General features: G+C 44.2%; 1 protein-coding gene across 1 annotated transcript; it reads right to left on the reverse strand.

The window, feature by feature from the left end:
* Positions 1-294: 294 nt before the first annotated feature.
* LOC310996612 (dachshund homolog 2-like) lies at positions 295-18,649 on the reverse strand (the record flags this gene model as incomplete). The annotated part of the gene is made up of 11 exons (XM_083986034.1): positions 295-332; positions 619-675; positions 776-916; positions 2,172-2,319; positions 2,402-2,559; positions 3,369-3,516; positions 3,623-3,774; positions 3,871-4,002; positions 4,479-4,601; positions 11,660-11,769; positions 18,183-18,649. The coding sequence occupies 11 exons, from the start codon at positions 18,647-18,649 to the stop codon at positions 295-297; spliced, it is 1,674 nt and encodes a 557-aa protein (XP_083842160.1).
* Between the last annotated feature and the right edge of the window lie 2,259 nt (positions 18,650-20,908).

Consider the following 20,908-nt stretch of genomic DNA (forward strand, 5'->3'; position numbering starts at 1 on the left):
GGTACTGCTGCAGTCCTACATCGTATCAGTCTAAACAGTACAGTTTTACAGCAGGAAAGAAACATTTTATACATGTCTATAAAGGTTCAGATTTGGCTCCGCCCCCTGCAGGAGAAAGTCGTGGTACAGGAGACTTCTTTAGTTAAAACAGGAAGCAGGCAGAGAGGTGGCTGATGGGACTTTGAGTCCTTAGTTTCTCTTGTTTTGACTCCTCTGTTTTTTCAGAAGGTTCTTGTCTTTAATGAGGGAAACTCCATCATCTAGTCCATCACTTCTTCATCCCTCCATCAGGTCTCAGAAGAGGAGTGGAGGTTTGGTGAACACTCTGTTCTCTGCAGAAACAAACACAGTGAGTTTATTCATGTAGTCATGTGATGTGCAGACAGCTCCCCCACTTCCTGTGTGTGTGCTTTTCAGAGTAAAAGACTGAGCATGCCAGTGGACAACACATCAGTGTCTTTGATAAATGAATCTTATTATCGTCTAACACACACACACATACACACACACACACACACACTGACTGTTTCCCTGATTCAATTTCACAGTTGAGTGTCTCTGTCTCATGTGCGCTGCAGTGAGTAGTACCTTACATGTTGTGTTTTTCAGTATATTTACCGTGAGCAGCAGAGTTTTCCTGTTTGTTTTCCAGCTCATTCTCAGAAGTCACAGCATCTGAAACAACAACATACACCACAATGGACATTAATGATCAATCACCACTCATCGATCATTTCTATTACTGATCAATCACAGATAATCAGCTGATCAATACTGATGCTGCGTCCACCTGTGAGGGGATCTGACAGTTTGAGTGTTCGCTCCACCTGCTCCCTCCTCCTTGACTCAAAGTCCAGAGCCTCTTGCAGCTTCCTCTTCGCCTTCTTCTCCTTCTTCAGCCTCCTCTGGATCGACGCTGTGGAGAAACACAGACAGTCTGTCTGTAGTTTCACAGTGTAACCAGACTGTAGCTCTACAGTGTAAGGCAAGGCAATTTTATTTATATAGCCCAACAGTTTGTCTCAAAGGTCTTTACATGGCATCATAACAACATCCTCTGTCCTTAGACCCTCACATCCACTGAGGAGAAACTCCATGGAAAACTAGGAGAGACCTCAGGGTGAGAGACAGAGGAGGGGACATCACCCAGGACGGACAGACGGGACATAGATGTTGTATACAACCAGTCTGTAGTTTATCAGTGGACCTGTTCGTAGTTTACAGTGTAACCGGTCTGTAGTTTTACAGAATAACCTGTCTGTAGTTTTACAGTGTAACCTGTATGTAGTTTTATAGTATATCCTGTCTGTAGTTTATCAGTGTAACTGGTCTGTAGTTCTACAGTGTAACCTGTATGTAGTTTTATAGTGGACCTGTCTGTAGTTTTACAGTGTAAAGGGCCTTTCACACCGAACGCGGCAGACGGCGGCAAACCCATTAATTGTGTATGTGCTACCGCGGCGCACGGGCGAACGGCTCTGCGCTGAGCTGAGTGGCACGCTGTGCACAACTTAAAAAATGTTTAATCTGGGCGCAGCGCGCTGTGACGACATCTCGGCACGTCCAATAGGAGAGGATGTAGTGGAGTCTGTAAAAAAATCAGCCGCTTGCAATGTGAAAACAAACCCCGCGGTGGGCGCAGCGCATACCGCGTTCGGTGTGAAAGGCCCTAAACCTATGTAGTTTTCTAGTGCAGCCTGTCTGTAGTTTTACAGTATAAACTGTCTGTAGTTTTACAGTGTAACCTGTTTGTAGTTTTCTAGTGTAGCCTGTCTGTAGTTTTACAGTGTAACCTGTCTGTAGTTCTCTAGAGTAGCCTGTCTGTAGTTTTACAGTATAACCTGTCTGTAGTTTTACAGTGTAACCTGTATGTAGTTTTCTAGTGTAACCTGTCTGTAGTTCTACAGTGTAACCTGTATATAGTTTTCAAGTGTAGCCTGTCTGTAGTTTTACGGTGTAACCGGTCTGTAGTTCTACAGTGTAACCTGTATGTGGTTTTCTTGTGTAGCCTGTCAGTAGTTTTACAGTGTAACACAGTCTGTAGTTCTACAGTGTAACCTGTCTGTAGTTCTACAGTGTAACCTTATGTAGTTTTCTAGTGTAGCCTGTCTGTAGTTCTACAGTGTAACCTGTCTGTAGTTCTCTAGTGTTTGACAGTGTACCTGTCTCACCTCTGGTCTGTAGCTCAGAGGTCAGTTGCCTCTGCAGTGTGTGTCGTGCGTCCCTCTCTCTCTCCAGCTCCAGTTTTAACTCCTTCCTCTCCAGCTGGTTGTGTTTGTCCTGAGAGCGAGCGCTCTCCACCGCCACCTTCAGGAGACCCTGAGAACCACAGACAGAACCACAGACATGCTCCGTCACCTGCACCACAGACCCACACACACACGCACCTGCCCCCTCTCACCTGTATGTTGGTTAGCAGCGTCTCCATGGAGGACAGACCCTCGGCCAATAGAAACGGGCCGAAGGCGGGGCTTGTGTGGCTGATGGACAGCGACTGAGAGGAGAGCTTCTCATAAGGAGGTCTGCTGGGTTTGAGGAGGGGGAGGGGCAACATGTCGTCTGCAGGTAAGAACAACGTAAGGACTTAAAAACTGTACCTCAGTAGCAGGAGAGAGTGAAGAAGGTTTATGTAATGGAGAAGATAACAGCACACCTTCATCTTAAAGGGATAGTTCAACATTTTGGCAAATTGTCCCATTGCCATAATCCCTATAGTTTTAGCAGTAAGTTTGTTACCATTTATTGTCGGTGCAAGCTATTTTTAGAACGGCGGAGCAGAGCCGTGAGCTGCTCAGCGCTACGCTACGGAAGCTCATGGGATTTCTTGGTTTCCCTCATCAAATACACAATCCAACAACTCCACAACGCTCTGGTGGACAAGTTGTGACCTGCACATTCACCAAGCTATGAAATAATAACACAACGTTACCAGACAGAGTTGTTTTAGTAAATACAGAGACTGCTTGCTGAAAAACCGTATCAGCGGTTAACACCTCCTGCTGTTCAGGTCACAACTTGTCCACCAGAGCGTTTTGGAGTTGTTGGATTGTGTATTTGATGAGTTTGATGAGGGAAACCAAGAAATCCCATTAGCCTCCGTAGCGTAGCTCTGAGCAGCTCACAGCTCTGATCCGCTGTTCTAAAAATAGCTTGCACCAACAAATTAAGGTAACAAACCTACTGCTATGACTATAGGATTATGGCAATGGGCCAATTTGCCAAAATGTTGAACTATCCCTATAAGAGACATCACTATCAACACGTGTGTGTGTGTGTGTGTGTGTGTGTGTGTGTGTGTGTGTGTGTGTGTGTGTGTGTGTGTGTGTGTGTGTGTGTGTGTGTGTGTGTGTGTGTGTGTGTTTGCGCACACTGACCCAGCTCTGGTGTGTGTTCAGGAGGAGGTGATGGTGACAGTGATGAAGATGCTCTTGAAGGGGATTGGCTTGTTGGTTCGTGTGGGTGGAGCTCATCATCAATGGGGGAGGGGCTGAGGGAGGGGCTTCCAAGAGGAGACTCCTGAACACAGTTAGCATCACTACTGTTAGCATCACTACTGTTAGCATCACATGAAAGCAGCTGTCAGCAGGCTAGCTGGGTTAGCTCTGGCAGTGTTAGCCGTCACCTTGCCGTCTTCTGTCTGCACCTGCACAGCAGCCATGTTTGCCAAACTACTCAGCTGACTCATCTGGTTCATTGCCATGGCGACACTGGAAGGGGGCAGGCCCACAGGGAGCAGGGCGTGTGGCATGACCATAAAAGGAATGTCAGAGAGACCTGAGGACAGACAAGGAGGATGAGAACTACTGACGTACTACGACGCTATAGGCTAACAACCACCAGACCTCCAATCAGAGCAGAGCTGTGACTCACGGTTGGCCAATAGGGAGCCGTGTTGCTGCAGGGTGCTGAGGTGGAGGGAGGCGGAGCCAGCAGGAGTCGCTACAACAGAGGAGGAAGGGGGGAGGAGACGCTGGTCCTTCTCCCAGCATCCTTCACTGCCTCCTAGAGGGGAGGAGACAAGGAAACAAAAAGGATACAAGGCCACCTGTCTAATGATGCTCTGGTTTAGTTTTGCTTTTATGTTTGTTTGTATTCTTGCTTGTTTGTTTGTTTGTTTTTTTCATATTGTAACAATGTTGGGTAGCTTTACTTTTTGTTTGTTTGTTTTTTTCTCTGCTATTTAAAAATGTATTTACTACAATATATTTAAATAGTGGTACCTTATTGGTTCCTCTGGTTTAGTTTAGTTTAGTTTAGTTTGTTCGTTAGCTTGTTTGTTTGTTAGGTGTTGTCTTATGTTTGATATTGTGAGAATGCTGGGTAGCTTCATGTGGTGTAGAACAGCATTGTGCCTTTTCAGTCACTATTTTGTTGATAATGTTTGTGTGGATAATGTTTGCTATTGTGTGATGTGACTGAATAAAGAATTTCAAATAAAAAAAAATCTAAATCTAAATGATGTGACATCTCAGCTGTACCTGTGTCCTTCTCAGACTGGGCTCCGTTGCTGTATTGCTGGTGATTGCTGTTGCCATGGAAACCCATCATCATCCTCATCTTCTGCAGCTTCATAGCTTCAGCCATCGCCGCCGCCGTCAGACCTGAGAGACCAGAGGTCAGTACAGGACCAGGACTCAAACCAGGACCAGGTCTCAGACCAGGACTGGGACTCAGACCAGGACCAGGACCAGGACCAGGACCAGGACCAGGACCAGGCTCCAGGTGTTTTCAGCTGTGATTGATCAATAATTAATAAGTCTGGTAGAGAGAGTCTCCAGTGACTGACCGCCTCTCTCTCTCCCTGCAGCCACGTGGCCCAATTAATCTCCTCCTCTAATTAATTCAATTAGAATCACCAAGGGACCCCCACCCCTCCTCCCCCCATCTCCCCCAGCTCATTTAACACCTCCTGCTGAACAAAAACAAAGTTTCTGTCTGTGTTCAGTGTTTCCCTGCAGCAGATTCAGTCCACTGAAACGGGAACACTTCATGTAAGGAGATCTAGATCTAGACCTACAAACAGGATCCAGGTAGATAAAGACCAGACCAGTCCCCGCTGGTTCAGACCAGAGCAGATCTGAAGGTGTAGGACTAGACCAGGTTAGTGAAGCTTAGAAACGGTAGATGAAAGCCAGACCACTTCTCTTCTTCTCAACGTAAAAACAAAAGCTACTTTAATTTCTCCAACAGGAAGCTGTCAGTGAAACCCTGAAGAAGAGCCTCACTAAATAACATGTCACTTTGATGGATTCTCTCTCCTGGTGTGGTCATCGCTAACAGCTGTTTCCTGTCGGAGCGTGAAGGTTTTTGTTTCCCTCCACTTCCAGACGAATGTTCTTCACGTTGTCGGTCGTCCGTCTGTAGCTTCCACCCAACCACACTGATGAGACCATCAGTCACACACTCACTAGGGATGGGCATTTCCAATAACCCAGTAACCTAACCTGCTCTTCCCCGGGAAACCGATCACTGGAATAAAAATAGAATGATGTCATGTCTGACGGACAGAGCACACATACATTTTTATTTTATTTAAAGCAGAAGTAAGCGATCCGGTTGTTTTGGCTAACTTCCTGTCAGCCGATGGAGTTAGCAGCCCCCGCCCTCGTCATGGATCTATTGGTCCTCGTCCCTACGTCGCCACATTCACGCGCATCCCTTGGCTGCACACACAGCCCTTCATGCTGTTCTCTCTCCTCATTGGATAAAAGTTGTAGGATACAAGGAAAGTTTTCTCCTGGGCTTACAGCAGAGCAGAGTGACTGACAGACCCGTGTTTCAGACCAAACACTCTATGTAAGTGATTGCTGTCGGAAGATATAACTATTTAAGACTTATATTAAAGGTACAGTATGTAAGAAATCTAAAGCAACTGGCTGTAAAATCGTCCTAATATGTAACAGAGACTCAGGAATAATGTTCATATAACATACTGAACTCACCAACAACAATCCTACAGCCAAGATATTCGCATTAAAAAAAAAATTTTGCGGACCGCAAATCATGTTTATGTTTTGAATTTCTATGGTTGGCTTGTGTCGCCACCCAGCGCTCTCTCCCTGTCACAGCGTCTGTGGCATTTCAGCCTCCGGGTTGCCAGTTAAGCTTCCACTGAGCTGCAGCTACGGCTGGGAGATAAAACGAGATCATGAAAAAAAAGATTGTGTTCTATTATCGGTTATTGGTCATATTTGCTTGATATCACACGGTAGAAGCGGCTTGTCGCTCTGTCGTTTAATAGGCTACACAGCTTTAGTTAGTTTGAGCTGCTGCTAACGCTAAAGCTAAAGGGAAGAATTACAAAGTGAAAGTTAGAAAAGAGGGAGGAAATGTGGCGAAATGGAGCCGATGGTAAATGAAGTGATTGTGAACGTGTGGAGCGGTTCACGAGAGGAGTCTGTCCCGGTCAGGTCGCCTGTCTCCGGTCCTCATGTTTTATGATCCGACGTCAGAAAGTGGAGGAGAACCGGAGCGGCTCGCGTCGTTTATTCTGCGGTAAGACGTCTCATATGTTGGCTCATCTACAGCGTGATTAACACGCACTAAGGCTCCGGTAGATGCGGGGTTACAGTGTGTGTGTGTGTGTGTGTGTGTGTGTGTGTGTGTGTCAGCACTGCAGACACAGCGTCGGAGCGGTGAATGTAACAATAACTTGCAGATCACCTGAGTGACGTGAACTCCGCTCGTAGTTACTGTGAGTCAGAGCAATAAAACAGTGAGGTTGTTGATGAATATTGAGCTTTTTACTCTGCTTTGAGACTTTCAGACTGACTGAGTGAGCAGAGTGGAGGTTACCGCGTCGCTGTCTGGCAACCTGGAGTCTGGGGGGTAGGGGAGGGGGAGGGGGGACAATGCTGCTGTGTTTTGAATTTGACTGCAGCAACAATTTTGGCCACATTCTTACATATCGTACCTTTAACACAAATATTCCGCTTACTTTATTTTATAAATGCCCTCTGTCCATCAGACTGTCACATTACTGACACACAGCGTCGTCAGACAAAATATCAGGTGGATAATAAAAGTAGAGACTGGAGTTTAAGATGCACATATGGGGCATATGTGCAAAACTTTTCTTTTTTTTAATCATTAGCAGTGCTTATTTATTAATCCACAGTACATTTTGGTACTGTACTGTGCCTACGCTCCTCTCTGCCTCACATCGTCTCAGGACATAACTGGGAAGGTTTCAGAACGTTTGTAGACTGAAAGCATCTTTTCTAACAGACTTGATGACACCTGTTGTCTCCCTCCCGATGGCTTACCACAAGGGAACCACCACAGATTCTTGTAAAGGGTTTGGAAGTTCGAGACTCGATCCAAAAATGCTTTTACACAGCAAAAATTCATGTTGCTTGATCCGAAAATTGTTTAAGATTACGAAAAAGCCGAACCATGGCATGATGATGTAGTTTGATCCGACGCTACCCACACGGAAACAACCTATAGGCCCTTTTCATATATGCACCATACAGTATGTATTAGCATATATGCGTATATATGAAAACGGCCAATTTTATGTATGTCACATATATTAAAACCTATAGGTTCTTTCCGTGTGGGTAGACTGCGCTCTAACATGCCGTTTTTTTTTTTACCTGACCCCAGAACAGTCTGGACTCAACCTTTACAGCATTTTAATTAAGTGTGTGTGTGTGTGTGTGTGTGTGTGTGTGTGTGTGTGTGTGTGTGTGCAGAGTTAATAATTTTCTTGTTCCTTTGATCTGTCTCTGACCTCAGTCAAGAAATGTGTCCCTTTGAGTATTTTATTAAAAATCTGTGTGTGTGTGTGTGTGTGTGTGTGTGTGTTCATTAAGCTGTCAGATCTGTCAGCCAGGTGACAGAGGTCAGAGGTGGGTATGTGGCTCCTGAGCCAACACAGACCTGGTCCTGCTGGTCCTGCATCAGTCCCTACGGTAACAGTGCCGGACGTCCAATCAGAGGGCAGGTTCTGCTGTGATGTCACAGTGTCAGATTAAGCTGTTTTTCCTCGTGGCTCTTTGAGGAGGAGAGAAAATTCTTTGCATGTGTCGCCTACAGCATCTCACACGCACACACACACACACACACACACACACTTCGCTAAGACTCTAATCTGTCAGTCATTTTGACATCTGCAAATTAAACCTGCTAATTATAGCTTTAATCACACACACACACACACACACACACACATAGGGACTGTACAGTGATGGTGATTCTTCATCACCATCATCACCGTCACATGGCTTCTCCACAACACTTTCTCCAACTAACAGGAAATTCTTGGTTTCACTTGGACACGTTGCTCGGTAACGAGACGTCACCGTCCTTAGTCTGGAGCTTCAAAGTTACAGGCTTTGTTTGATCCTGTAACGAGCCTCCCCTTCCTCCTCCTCCTCCTCCTCCTCCTCCTCCTCCTCCCCTTCCTCCTCCCCTTCCTCCTCCTCCTCCTCAGGTGGGTTTCACAAAGTGTCCCAGACTCAGGCCCCGTCCACACGAAAACGCGGCTTCACCGAATCTGATCTTTTTCTTAATCAATCAATTCAAACTCAAACATGATTAAATGTTGACAGGGAGTCGTGTCAGAGTAAATATGACCATCAGTGATGATTAAACAGGCGCGATTCAGCCGCAGCATCTGTTGTTGTTGTTGTTGTTACGTCCATAGACTGTCAGTGTGTAGCTGCTGCAGCGGTGTGTGTGTGTGTGTCTCAGGTTATAGGTAGAGCGCTGGGGGGGTATGACATCATCGTTTCAGAAAAAATCAGTTTTGGCCGTCCAGACGAAAACGTTGGGGCGGCGTTTTCACATTTTCCCACTCTGGGACCCGTTTTCAAAAAATACCGTTTTCACCCCCGAAAACGGCGTATCCATGTGGACGCGAGGCCGATCCGATAAAGTATTTATCCAGATTCGAAAAAAACGGATTCGTCTGGACGGGGTCTTGGATGAGAGGTGAAATGTCTTCCTATAACCAAGTCCAGTTGCATTCGATTTAAATTTCCTTGAGATAACTCTGTCATAAAGGAAGGTCTTAAGTCTAGACTTAAATGTAGTTAGAGTGTCTGCCTCTCTGACCCATGGAGAGAGCTGGTTCCACAGTAAAGGAGCCCGGTAACTGAAGGCTCTACCTCCCAGTCTGTTTTTAGAGATACTGGGAGTCACTAACAGACCTGCATTCTGGGAGCGGAGTGCTCTGGTAGGACAGTAAGGAATGATTAGTTCTTTCAGATAGGATAGAGCTTTTTTTTTCATTAAGAGCCTTGTAAGAGAGGTGGGGGGTATGAAATCATCGTTTCAGAAAAATTCTGTTTTGGCCGTCCAGACGAAAACGTTGGGGCGGCGTTTTAAAATTTTCCCACTCTGGGAAAAAAATACCATTTTCACCCCCCGAAAATGCCGTATCCGTGTGGACACGAGGCCGATCCGATAAAGTATTTATCCGGATTCGAAAAAAACGGATCCGTGTGGACGGGGCCTCAGAGACCTGGGACTGATTCACACGTAGGCCTCAGGTAACAACTCACTCTGCCTTTACCCAGAACCAATACTTAAGAAGTCAGTAATGTAGCCTACAGTATAGAGCTGTAGCTCTTTGGAACAGCACCACACACACACACACACACACACACACACACACACACACACACACACACACACACACACACACACACACACACACACACTTGATCACAACTGCTGGGATGTCCAGTATTAAAATGAAACTGAAGGAAGCTGTGATTCATCATGAAATTGACCCTTTGTCAAGTCCCGCCCTTAGTCCCGTTACTGTTGCTAGGTTGGACAAACAGTGGTCACGGAAGGGTTAACTCCCATTGGAAACCATTGAAAATTAGGCTCGTAAGGAAATTTTGAATTAAAGGTCCCATATTATACTCTTTTTAATCAATTTCACTCAGCTGTCAGACGTCCAACTAAACTGTATTGTAAATGTATTGCCCCAAACTGATCCGTGGTCCTGAATGGCAGCTGTCTCAAAGTCGCTCAAATGAGCTCTGCTGAGAACAAGCTGTTTCTGTGCCTGTACCTTTAAATGTTAATGAGCTCCGTCTGTCACAGCCTTGCCTTGCCCCTCTCAGCCAATCAGAGGCCTAGTAAGGCGGGTCTTGGCGTGGCCATAGTAGGAAAGATTCTGCCTCAGGGACAGGATGTGGCTAACGGTAGCACGGGCTAATGTTTATGGGTGGATGTATCACTATGGCCAGAGCGATTGATATAACAGCGTGGCGACAGCTCTTGACGTCGCCGCCAGTGCGGTCTCGTGGTTCATGTAGCTCCCAATAGTCCCAAACCAGGCTTGAAACAACGTTCAAAACACACACAGCCAGTATCACAACTAAGCATAAAGTCCGCTTAGCTTAATGCTAACGTATAATGTGAAACCTCATAGACGGGCTAACAGAAATTAGCATCAGCTGTCGCCGTTTCGCGGCAAACGAACAGCCATAGAAGCTGCTAAAACCCTGTTTTAATTCTGGCTTTAGCACTGTTAACACGTCAGAGTTTTAATATTTTTTAATGCGAGAAAGTTTAATCCAGAGTCTGTGGTCAGTTTGCTCCGATGTCTGTCCTGGGAGAAGTGCAGAGTCTGTGTGAGCCCCGACCGGGGACCGCGGCAGCGGCTGTCTGCAGCAGCAGCAGCCGCTCTACTGAGCTGATCTGCCGGCACGGACATCTCCTCCTCCCGGAGGAGAAAACGAGCCAAGTAACGTATCTGCATGCTTTTAGAGGTTTACCGCTGGCTGGTTAAATTCTGTTTAGGAGATTAATGCTGGTCTCATTGATGAAATTTAACAACGGTGGCAGTGGCATTAGTTTGTTTGAATGAAAAGTGAGCAGGAGTTGGGCTATGTACTGAAATCACCACATTTACGTAAATAAAGGGGAGGGGGGCGACAGCGGAAAAGCGACCAGACTTGCATAGTTTGTTCATTTTAAAACATTTATTGATTGAAATGTGGTGATATCTGATGACTTTGGCGCTGTGTGTGCAGCCAACAACAGAGCAACCACTTCTTCCAGGTCGTACATTCGCCATTGTTCTAACCGGAGCTACGTTAACAAGCAGGGAAAAAAATGGCACGGTTTAGAAAATTTCTTCAGGCGTGGCAAACCTTTACCTGGGGCGGTGCCACCAACCTAGGGGGTGGCGTTGAGTCTGTCGGTGACGTCACCGACAGACTATCTTCAACTGGCCTGTATAAGCACACATTTTCTAAAGACAGAGAAAGCAAAAAAGGGAGAGGATGAACTTTTTTCATACCAGGGGGGATTGTAGACAGGCCGGGGATGCATATTATTGATAGAAAACCGCTCTAAAGTGCATTTTGCATAATATGGGACCTTTAACTTATACATCAGAAAAATGGTGTCTGTGATAGAAGACAGACGTGGATAAAGAGCGATTGAACGGTATTACATGGCTTTCCAAAAAGTGGGGAAAAATCATTGTTTTGGTCACTCACTAGCTAGTAGCTAACAACGCTAGCTAACGTTAGCTAACGTAATGCTGTAATGTTGTAATTGTCTCTCTTTGATTTCATGTGGACCCCAGGAAGAATCAAAAGAAACAAACAATAAACAGTAACACGGCTGTGAGCTCACAGTGACCTCAATCTGGAGTCAAAATGACTCAGGGGTCATCTGTCATACTCACCAGTGCGTGACAGCAGGGTGGGGCTTAGCAGACCATGTGGGAGGAGCCTGGAGCCGTCAGTCATGGTGGCCACGCCCAGGGTCCTCTTGGGAGGTCGACCTGGTCGAGAGCTGAGACAGGGAGAGAGAAGACAGCCATGTTTTCTTTCCCACTTTATTTATTGGTTTTCACAATTGAAACTGTAACAGCATAGAAATACAAGAACAAACTTTTCTCTACGCTCTACAGCTCTAGGTCCCTGAGTGCTACCACAGGGAAAGACCTGAGAAAAATCAGTGCAGCCGGGACCTAGCTCTGCTCCATTCTCAGGTCTTTTCCTTTAGTCGCACTCAGGGACCTAGAGCTGTAGAGAATTATTTAGAAAATGACCGGAATTCTCCTTTAAGTATCTTGGATAGGGCATTGAATATAGATGACCAGTAACCTGAGAGTCTGGGACAAAACCAGAATGTAGGAGCTAAGGTTGCAGGTGAAAAGTTGCTGGATACATCTTTGTGATTCTGGCTTTGGACACGTGTAGTCTGTGTGCTACGAAGTAGACTATGTCTGGCACAAGTTGATGAGTGTATTCTTGAAAATATGTCTGACCATTCAGTATCTGTAATGTGTAAATTCAGATCAGCCTGCCATGCTTCTCTCAACGCATCAAGAGATGCCATCTGTAAAGATGAGAGTTTCATACAGCAGATATTATGCCTCTGTTAGATGGAGCTGTTGTTCAGGGATTACAGGATGTGATCCAATCCAATCCCCAACCTGAAGAAATCTGAAAAAAATGTGATTTTGGTGAATCATGTGGCTCTGAGCTGGTCAAATGAGGCAAAAGTCTGCTATGTACAGATTTTTAAAGGTACATTGTGTAGGAATTCCTCCCATCTAGCGTTGTGGTTGTATATCGCAAGCAACTCAATCCTATTTTTCATGCTGCATTCAGGTGAAATTGGGCAGACGGCAGACGGACGACAGCCGCTGCACGTAACGGTATAAACAAGCCTCTACGTAAACAAGTGGTCCGTCAGCACCAGGCAAAACAATACATGTGACAATATGTTGTCATGGCGATGTGGTATTGTTTTACCGGCTTTCTCTGGACTTCTGTGACTAAAATGACATCTGGTTTGTTACCGACGGCCGTCTGCCCGACTGCAGGTGAATGCAGCATCAGTGTAACGCTCCATTCCTCCTCACTGCGTTACCGCGGTGACTTTTCACAGACGCCACCTCCACCTGAGCCGACAGCTCCGGTGTCTCCGCTGAGTTTCCGTGGTTTCCTACCGTCACGCTGCCACTGAACGTAAAAACATGGAGACACCACATGGCAGCAGCACCGAGCTTACCCGCTCCATGGAGATATGAATGATATGAACGGCTCATTCAGAGCTGAAAGGAACACTTCACTTTGTTGATGTTAATGAAAAACAGACTTTTGAACCAAATAATCGATTTTCCTGAATAGAGAACAGGAGAAGATACACAATGTCCCTTTAAGAGTCATGTTCCAGTGGTGGTGGGGGGGGGGCACCTGAGCCAGGAGACATCCATGTGTTGAGTGGAAAGGAACCAGATTCCAAACATGTCCACAGCACTGCCCACATGGCCAGTTGCCGTGGTTACTGCCCCTGTGAAAACCTGCTGCTTCAGCAGCTTTTTTGTTCTTCACACACACAGTGACAGTGTTGGGGGTACACACAGGTCAGCGTTTGATTGACAGGTACGAGACAACCCGCCTACACACACTAAATTAAATTCCTCAGTTAACTGTGTGTGTGTGTGTGTGTCCGTCTGTGTCTTTCCATACTTAATTAAATTTAGACAAAATGACTTTTATCCAGTGCGCGCACACACACACACACACACACACACACACACACACACACACACACAAATGATGACCTATTGTCTACTGTAAGAGTCTCATAGTCTCAGTTCTGACTTTAACATCAGAATACAGTACACACACACACACACACACACACACACAGATCATTTTAACAGGAATCAGAGTAAAGCTGATTAACACAAACAGACTGCGCCACATTTAAACTGTGATTTCTTCACTGTCATTATTAATTTAACACTTGTCACACACACACACACTTTATCTTAAATCCATAATTAGTTGAGGCTCATTTGCATAATTTGATCAGAAGAAAAACATTCTGATCCAGATTCAGCAGTAATCTACCGAAATGTGATTATGTGTTGGTGTGTGTCTCACACCGGTGTCTCACCTGGATGGAAAATGAAAGTGGATCAGTAAAAACAATGATTGATCTTCTGATCAGTGATCAGTTCTCATTTAACACAGGAGATGTGAGGGGTGGCAGCAGTTTACAGTCACTGCAGCACAAATGTGTGTGTGTGTGTGTGTGTGTGTGGGTGGGGTGGGGCTCCTCAGCTCCTCAGGCTTTGCTGTTGGCAATATGTTTGTCCATATGGTGTACTGTGAACACACACACACACACAATAAAATGTTGAGATGTTTTTTAGGGCTGGGAATCTTTTACTATCTCACGATTCCATTCCATTCTGATTTTTGGGGCTACGATTCCATTCAAAATCGAAACGATTTGATTCCTAATGATTTCTGCTTCAGTCTGTCGGTGTTAAAGGATCCTCATGATCTACTCCAGTCTGCTTTACAAGACAGATTGACTAAAGTGTCTTTTTCACATTTATTGACTTTTAAACATTTATCCATGCTTAGATGGAATTGTTGAAATTGTTGCATAAAAGAGAAACAAAATTAAAAGTGCCTCTTTATTTAAAAAAAAAATAGTGCAGTTAAACATGCTGAGTCTCATCAAACATCTAAGGAAATGGAGGCCGACAGCCAGCAGATTTATTTCATTGTTTAATTTTTTTAATCGATTTTGGGACATTTTATATCGATTCTGAATCATATTAAATGAGAATTGTGGTTCTTATGTGAATCTATTTTTTGGCACATCCCTAAAGTTTTTTGCTTCCAGTCTGAGCTTTTGGAACCAACACATTCTACTCTCACAGTCTGACATGATGATGATGATGATGATGCTCTGTTTATTTGGATTGGTTTACTCTTATTGGCTGATTGATCTGATAAGGCCTGTCCCGATTAATCGACCTAATCGATTACATGGATGACGTTAATACGTCGACACACCGTCGGGTTGTGAACACGTGCAGCAGAACAACAGAAGTGGCGTCGCCTACCACAGCAGCACCACGCCCATGAACAAGCACCTGAAGCGGCAATATCCTTCCATTTATTCATCTCCACATAGCGCTCTTTGGCGTTCACACACACACACACACACACACACACACACACACACACACACACACACACACAGAGAGAGAAGGGCGCATGCATGACAGCAGTGCGCAGTAAAAGTGAAACTCATCCGGTCCGATCTGGTCTGCTCCATGACTATACTAAATAAATGTGCCTATTCAAAATCATTGTGCTAATATTTCAGTGTGCACTCTGCTGTATAGGGCTTGGACGATATGCTTTTCTCCCGATTCGATTTAAATTGCGATTCTACGATATTGCCGATTCTCTCGATTTTTAGTCTGCATTCATTTATCTGCACACAAACACTAGAAGTAAATTAACATACTCCATTATAAAGTGAACTTAAACCCTTTTCAAAACCTGTACTCTCTGTATGTAAAAAGGCTAACAAATGCACATTGCACAATATTAAAAAAAAAAAAAAAAATTAAATCAATTTTTGAAAAATAATCGATTTAAAAATCGTCAAAAAAGATATTGCGATATTTATGTGAATCGATTTTTTCTCCCACCCCTACTGCTTTATCTGTCTATTTTCCAGGTTAAAGCAAACTGATGTGGCATAGTTTTTCCTCTCCAGAAAAAAAAAGATTATGAAGAGGAATGCACACCAAGTGTTCAGAAGTGTTTTTTTGTAAACGACTAATCATCAACCAAAAAATAATCGTTAGATTAGTCAAAAAATTAATCGTTAGACTAATGGACTAATCGAAAAAATAGTTGATAGATTAATCGGGTGAAAAATAATGGTATGGGACCCAGCCCTATAGATCTGATGCTGATCCAGTTCCATCTACATGAGCTCTGGTTCATTCTCACCCAATGTGAGAAATGTGTTCTGGGCCATTGGCCCATGCTGCAGCACAGAACATGTGATTTCACACAATCACATACAATAGATACTGTATGCACATGCACATCCATATGATACACAGTGCCAGAGAGTGCAGGAAACATGGTGCATTGAAAAATGAATAAACAGCACCAAATAAAAAGTGCTAAAATTGTAGTAGTAAAATGACTAACCTACAGAAGGAGCTGCAGTCACCTGAGGAATGATAACTGACAATGTTTGGCCCCTAAACCACTTGTGGTTTTGATGAGGACCTGGTCTGATGTGGTCCAGATACAGAGACATGTGGTGTAATGTCCCTTTTAAAGGTTTCACAACTCATTTATCTTCTCAGAAAAGCTGGTGGATTGACTTTGAATGTTAAACACACAATTTTATAGGGGTGGGAGAAAAAATCGATTCACATAAATATCGCGATATCTTTTTTGACGATTTTTAAATCAATTTTTATTTTTATTTTTTAAATATTGTGCAATGTGCATTTGTTGGCCTTTTTTACATACAGAGAGTCCAGGTTTTGAAAAGGGTTTAAGTTCACTTTATAATGGAGTATGTTAATTTGTAGGCTCCTACAGTATTTGTGTGCAGATAAATATTAAAAATGCAGACTAAAAATCGAGAGAATCGGCAATATCGTAGAATCGCAATTTAAATCGAATTGCCATCCAAAAAATCGTAGAAGAATCGAATCGGGAGAAAAGCATATCGTCCCAGCCCTACAATTTGAACAAAAGGAGCTGCAAAAACAAAACCTTAACCTTCCCTCTTTCAGAACCTGGGAATCAAACTGGCTGACCTCAGCGCTGTCTCAGTCTGTCAGAGTTCACTGGTCGGCTACATCGGCTCCTTCAGAATGTTCATATATTTGTGCAGGTTCATTCACAGATGATGGAACAGGTGTGGACCGGTCTGTGTGTTCTCTCTGGGTTCTCCAGCTTAACTTTCTCATGAATGTGTGTGTGTGTGTGTGTGTGTGTGTGTGTGTGTGTGTGTGTGTGTGTGTGTGTGTGTGTGTGTGTGTGTGTGTGTGTGTGTGTGTGTGTTCTTTGTCTCTATATTCTGCTCTGTGTCAGCTGCAGGGACAGACAGAGCAGCTGGATATATAGATGTGAACTGATAATCAGCTGCTATCAGGATCAATAATCACACTCTGAACCATCAGTCACTTTTACAGTTTTTATTGATCTCTGTGTTAATGACAATCAGCTGAAAACAGGCTTCACTGTTCACACCATCTATACACACATTCTGGTTGAATGAAACAACTTTCTTTTCTTCTGGCTCAGTCTATTTTTTTCATTCATTCTATCATTTAAAGCCTCGGCTATTTCTCTCTTTACCTGCATACACAGCAGCTGCTCTCTGATGTTTTAATTTCACTTACCTACATTTTGTTTTTAAATTTAAATTAGGACATGTCTTTGAATTGAATTTCAGTGTTCTATTCTCTCACTTTGTGCCTGGAGCTGATTTTAGTCTTATAACAAACATTTTGATCATCAGATTCCTGATAAATGTCTAATATGAACTGATGAGTTACCCATCCCGCTCTGGAGCTGAGACTCAGACCAGCTGAAATAACTGAGTATTAAAATTAAAACATCGACAAGCACCTGAAGGCTATTATTTTACACCATCAAGACTTAACAGAATGGGCCTAATTAATAATGATCTATGTTGGAAGTGTGGGGCAGAAAGTGGCACATTTATCCATGCATTATGGGAATGTTCTAAGATCCTCCCCTTATGGGAAAAAGTTATAGATTATATGAGCAAATCATGAAATTGTGAACTTCCCAGATCACCAAGACTATGTCTCAGAACTGTGGTACCCCTGTTGAACAAATATAGTTTTAGAATATTAAAAACTGGCCTAATAACATGTGCACGGACTATTCTGAGGAGTTGGAAGGAACCCCAAGCTCCCACACTGAGTATGTGGAAAACACAGATGATGGGGACTGTGGCATGCCAGAAGATGTTGGGGAGATTAAATTGTGAAAATGATATGATAAAAGAAAAATGGGATAGTTTTGGTAGACAGATGTGTTAATTTGCCTGCCTTTGCCTATTTATTACCTGCCTGTCTTAATTTTAGTTCATTTACTTTCAGATTTTTCATGTTATTTATCTTATTTTTTTTCTATTATTACTATTTTTGACCTCCATTTAGTCTGTTGTATTTGATGTTCGTTGTGTCTGTTGCAATAATGAAAAAATAATAAAAAACTTTGAATTATATAAAAAAAAAACAAGCACCTGAATGCGTCAATAAATTGTAAAAATCAATAACTAGTCTACTTTTTCCGTTTTGAGTGTTTTTGTTAAAGATTAGAGTTCGACTTGGACCTGGTCCTGGTCCTGGACCTGGATCTAGTGTCCCGCCTCACCTGGCGTTAGTGCAGTCCCGGTACAGCGTCTCGAAGTCGGCCCTGGTGATGAGTTTGCAGCGGTTGACGCCGGGCTGGATGGCGCCGAGCCCCCGCAGGACGCGGACCTGCTCCACGGTGCAGACCACCGGGCTGACGTCCAGGCGCTTCAGCTTGGTGTACACGGTGTGCAGCCCGCCCACCAGGTGCTTCAGGAACAGCTCGAACACCTGCGGCAGGCAGATCAGATCCTGGCCGTTCACCGTGAAGGATGCCACCTTCACCCCGTGGACCTCCACCATCTGACAGTCCCCGCCGGCCCCCGTCCCATTCACAGTCACACCGAGCGGGACTTTGCCGCTGCCGCCGCTGCCGCTGCCGCTGCTCAGGAAGGCGGCGGACAGGCGGCAGCTGGCCGGGCTGGAGGCGCTGTACGGCGGCTCTGAGTGGAGGAAGGGGTCGGTGGGAGGGCTGGAGGATCCCGCCATCACGCCAAAGAGAAGAAGAAGTAGAAGAAGTCAATTTTACTTTTGTATTTTTCTGTGGTTTCCCGCGTGCGTCTCTCTCTCTGTTCCCGCCACTCTGACTGAGAAAGCTCCTCTCTCTCTCTCCTGCTCTGACTGAAGGTCTCTCTACCTCTCTCTCTGCGCTGCACCTGCCTCTCTCTACTTCTCTCTCTGTCCCACTCAGGGCCAATCGGGATCCAGCCAATCAGAAGCAGGGACCACACATGGACAGGCCTCCCATTGGCTGAACGGGAGAATGATTGACAGTTTGTTTTCATTTCTTTAAAGGGTTAGTTCACCCAAAATTCAAATTTCACTCATTATCTACTCACCCTCATGTCGACTAAGAGCTGTGAGAGGTTTCAGAGTCCTCCGTACCTTCTCTGAGTTACGGGGGGGTCCGCGCAGCAGTATTTGTCCATATAATGGTTGTGAATGGATACCAACTTTCTTCGTCCAAAAAGACACACCAAAAAACATCCAAATACCTCCATGCTGCTCGTCTGTAATGTCCCTCTGGTATTGAAGCTGCGACATGAGAAATTGTTCCGCCGGTCAGTGCAAATCACGCAAGATTTGACACAGGAAGAGCAGTGAACCGAGACACTGGGAGCTTCCGCTACAAACAAGCTTAAAATAGGCTATAGACTTATTTAAATTTTTTTCTGAACAATTTCTCGTGTCGGGGCTTCAATACAAGAGGGACATTACAGACGAGGTATTTGGATGTTTTTTGGTGTGTCTTTTTGGACGAAGAAAGTTGGTATCCATTGACAACGATTATATGGACAAATACTGCTGCACGGACACGTAACTCAGAGAAGGAACGGAGGACTCTGAAAATTCTCACAGCTCTTCGTCGACATGAGGGTGAGTAGATAATGAGTGAAATTTGAATTTTGGGTGAACTATCCCTTTAAAAAGTGAAATCAATAAAACGTAGGCCTACCTAAAGACTTAAATGACAGTTGAACTATTTGTGAGTGAACCTGAAAATCAATACCATTGATTATTAATCTTCAGTGCCTCCTCACCTCCAGCTGCTGCTTTCAGCTGTTTCCAGAACGATACTACATTTACATAATTTCAGAGCAGCCACTGATGAGGAAAGCACCACCTCATACATCAGCTGAGTTTCAAATTAAAAGCGCAGCATCAAATTAGAAGCATCAAATTAACCTTTACAGAGCAGAGCAGATTAAATGTTACAGAGAACACCTGAATACATCACATCCACACCACCAGGGCTAGAGGTTTACATCTTCATGAAAACCACTAAACATGCCAGGGTCACCGTGGCAACAATTCACTGATTCTGAACCTGATCATACTGATCCTACCTGAAGCTGAACCTGATCCAGACTGATCTGACCCTGATCCAGACTGATCCTGATCATGAACCTTACTGATCCTGATCCTTGACCCATATAAAGCTCCAGCTTTCCCTCTCCCGTTCTCTCTCTCTCTCTCTCTCTCTCTCTCTCTCTCTCTCTCTCGCTCTCTCTCTCTCTCTCTCTCTCTTCATATTATAAAACTGATGCTGCTGGGTGAGAAAATAACAGGGAAGCTTTTGCTAAACAATCAAATGTGATGTGATAAATAACAAAACTGTCATCATGGACCAGATGACCAACATATTCTTATATAAATTGCATATAGATAATTCAGTGAGCTGAAACCCATTGCAGCAGTCCTATTTCTGTTCTTCTTTTAGCTGATATTTTAAATATTATTCTGATTAATGTCCCAAGAGGTCTGAGTCCAGAATTAGATGTGATCATCAGTGAGTGGAGTCATGTGGAGTCTCCTGCCAGTCGGTGAATGTTTGGTGTAAAAGCTGCTGCTTCAGAGCAACACAAACATAGAGTTTGTGGCTGGAGGCGTTTCTGTGTGAAGCTGCTTGTAGGAGGATTGTGGACATACAGTGATGTTTAGTTAATAGGTTCAACAGCCTGTTGTTACTGAGAGAAATAAACTGTAACCACTGACTCTTTTTTTGTACTTTACAGACAGGATCATAAAAAGTTTCACTTTGAACAAAGTGAAGAAGTCTGGCTTCATGAATATGATATTTACCCAACAGACACTGCAATTGTATCACATTATCCGCTTCCTTATTGTTAGATTGGACACTAAAAATAGGTCCATACTTTAATAGTATAATAGTGATAGAAAAGTGACCAGTAGGCTAACTTGTGAGACTAAATTAATAAAGACATTTGAGTCCAAACGTTAGTGTAA

This window comes from Trachurus trachurus (genome assembly GCF_905171665.1).
Source record: "Trachurus trachurus genome assembly, chromosome: 14".
NCBI lineage: Eukaryota > Metazoa > Chordata > Actinopteri > Carangiformes > Carangidae > Trachurus > Trachurus trachurus.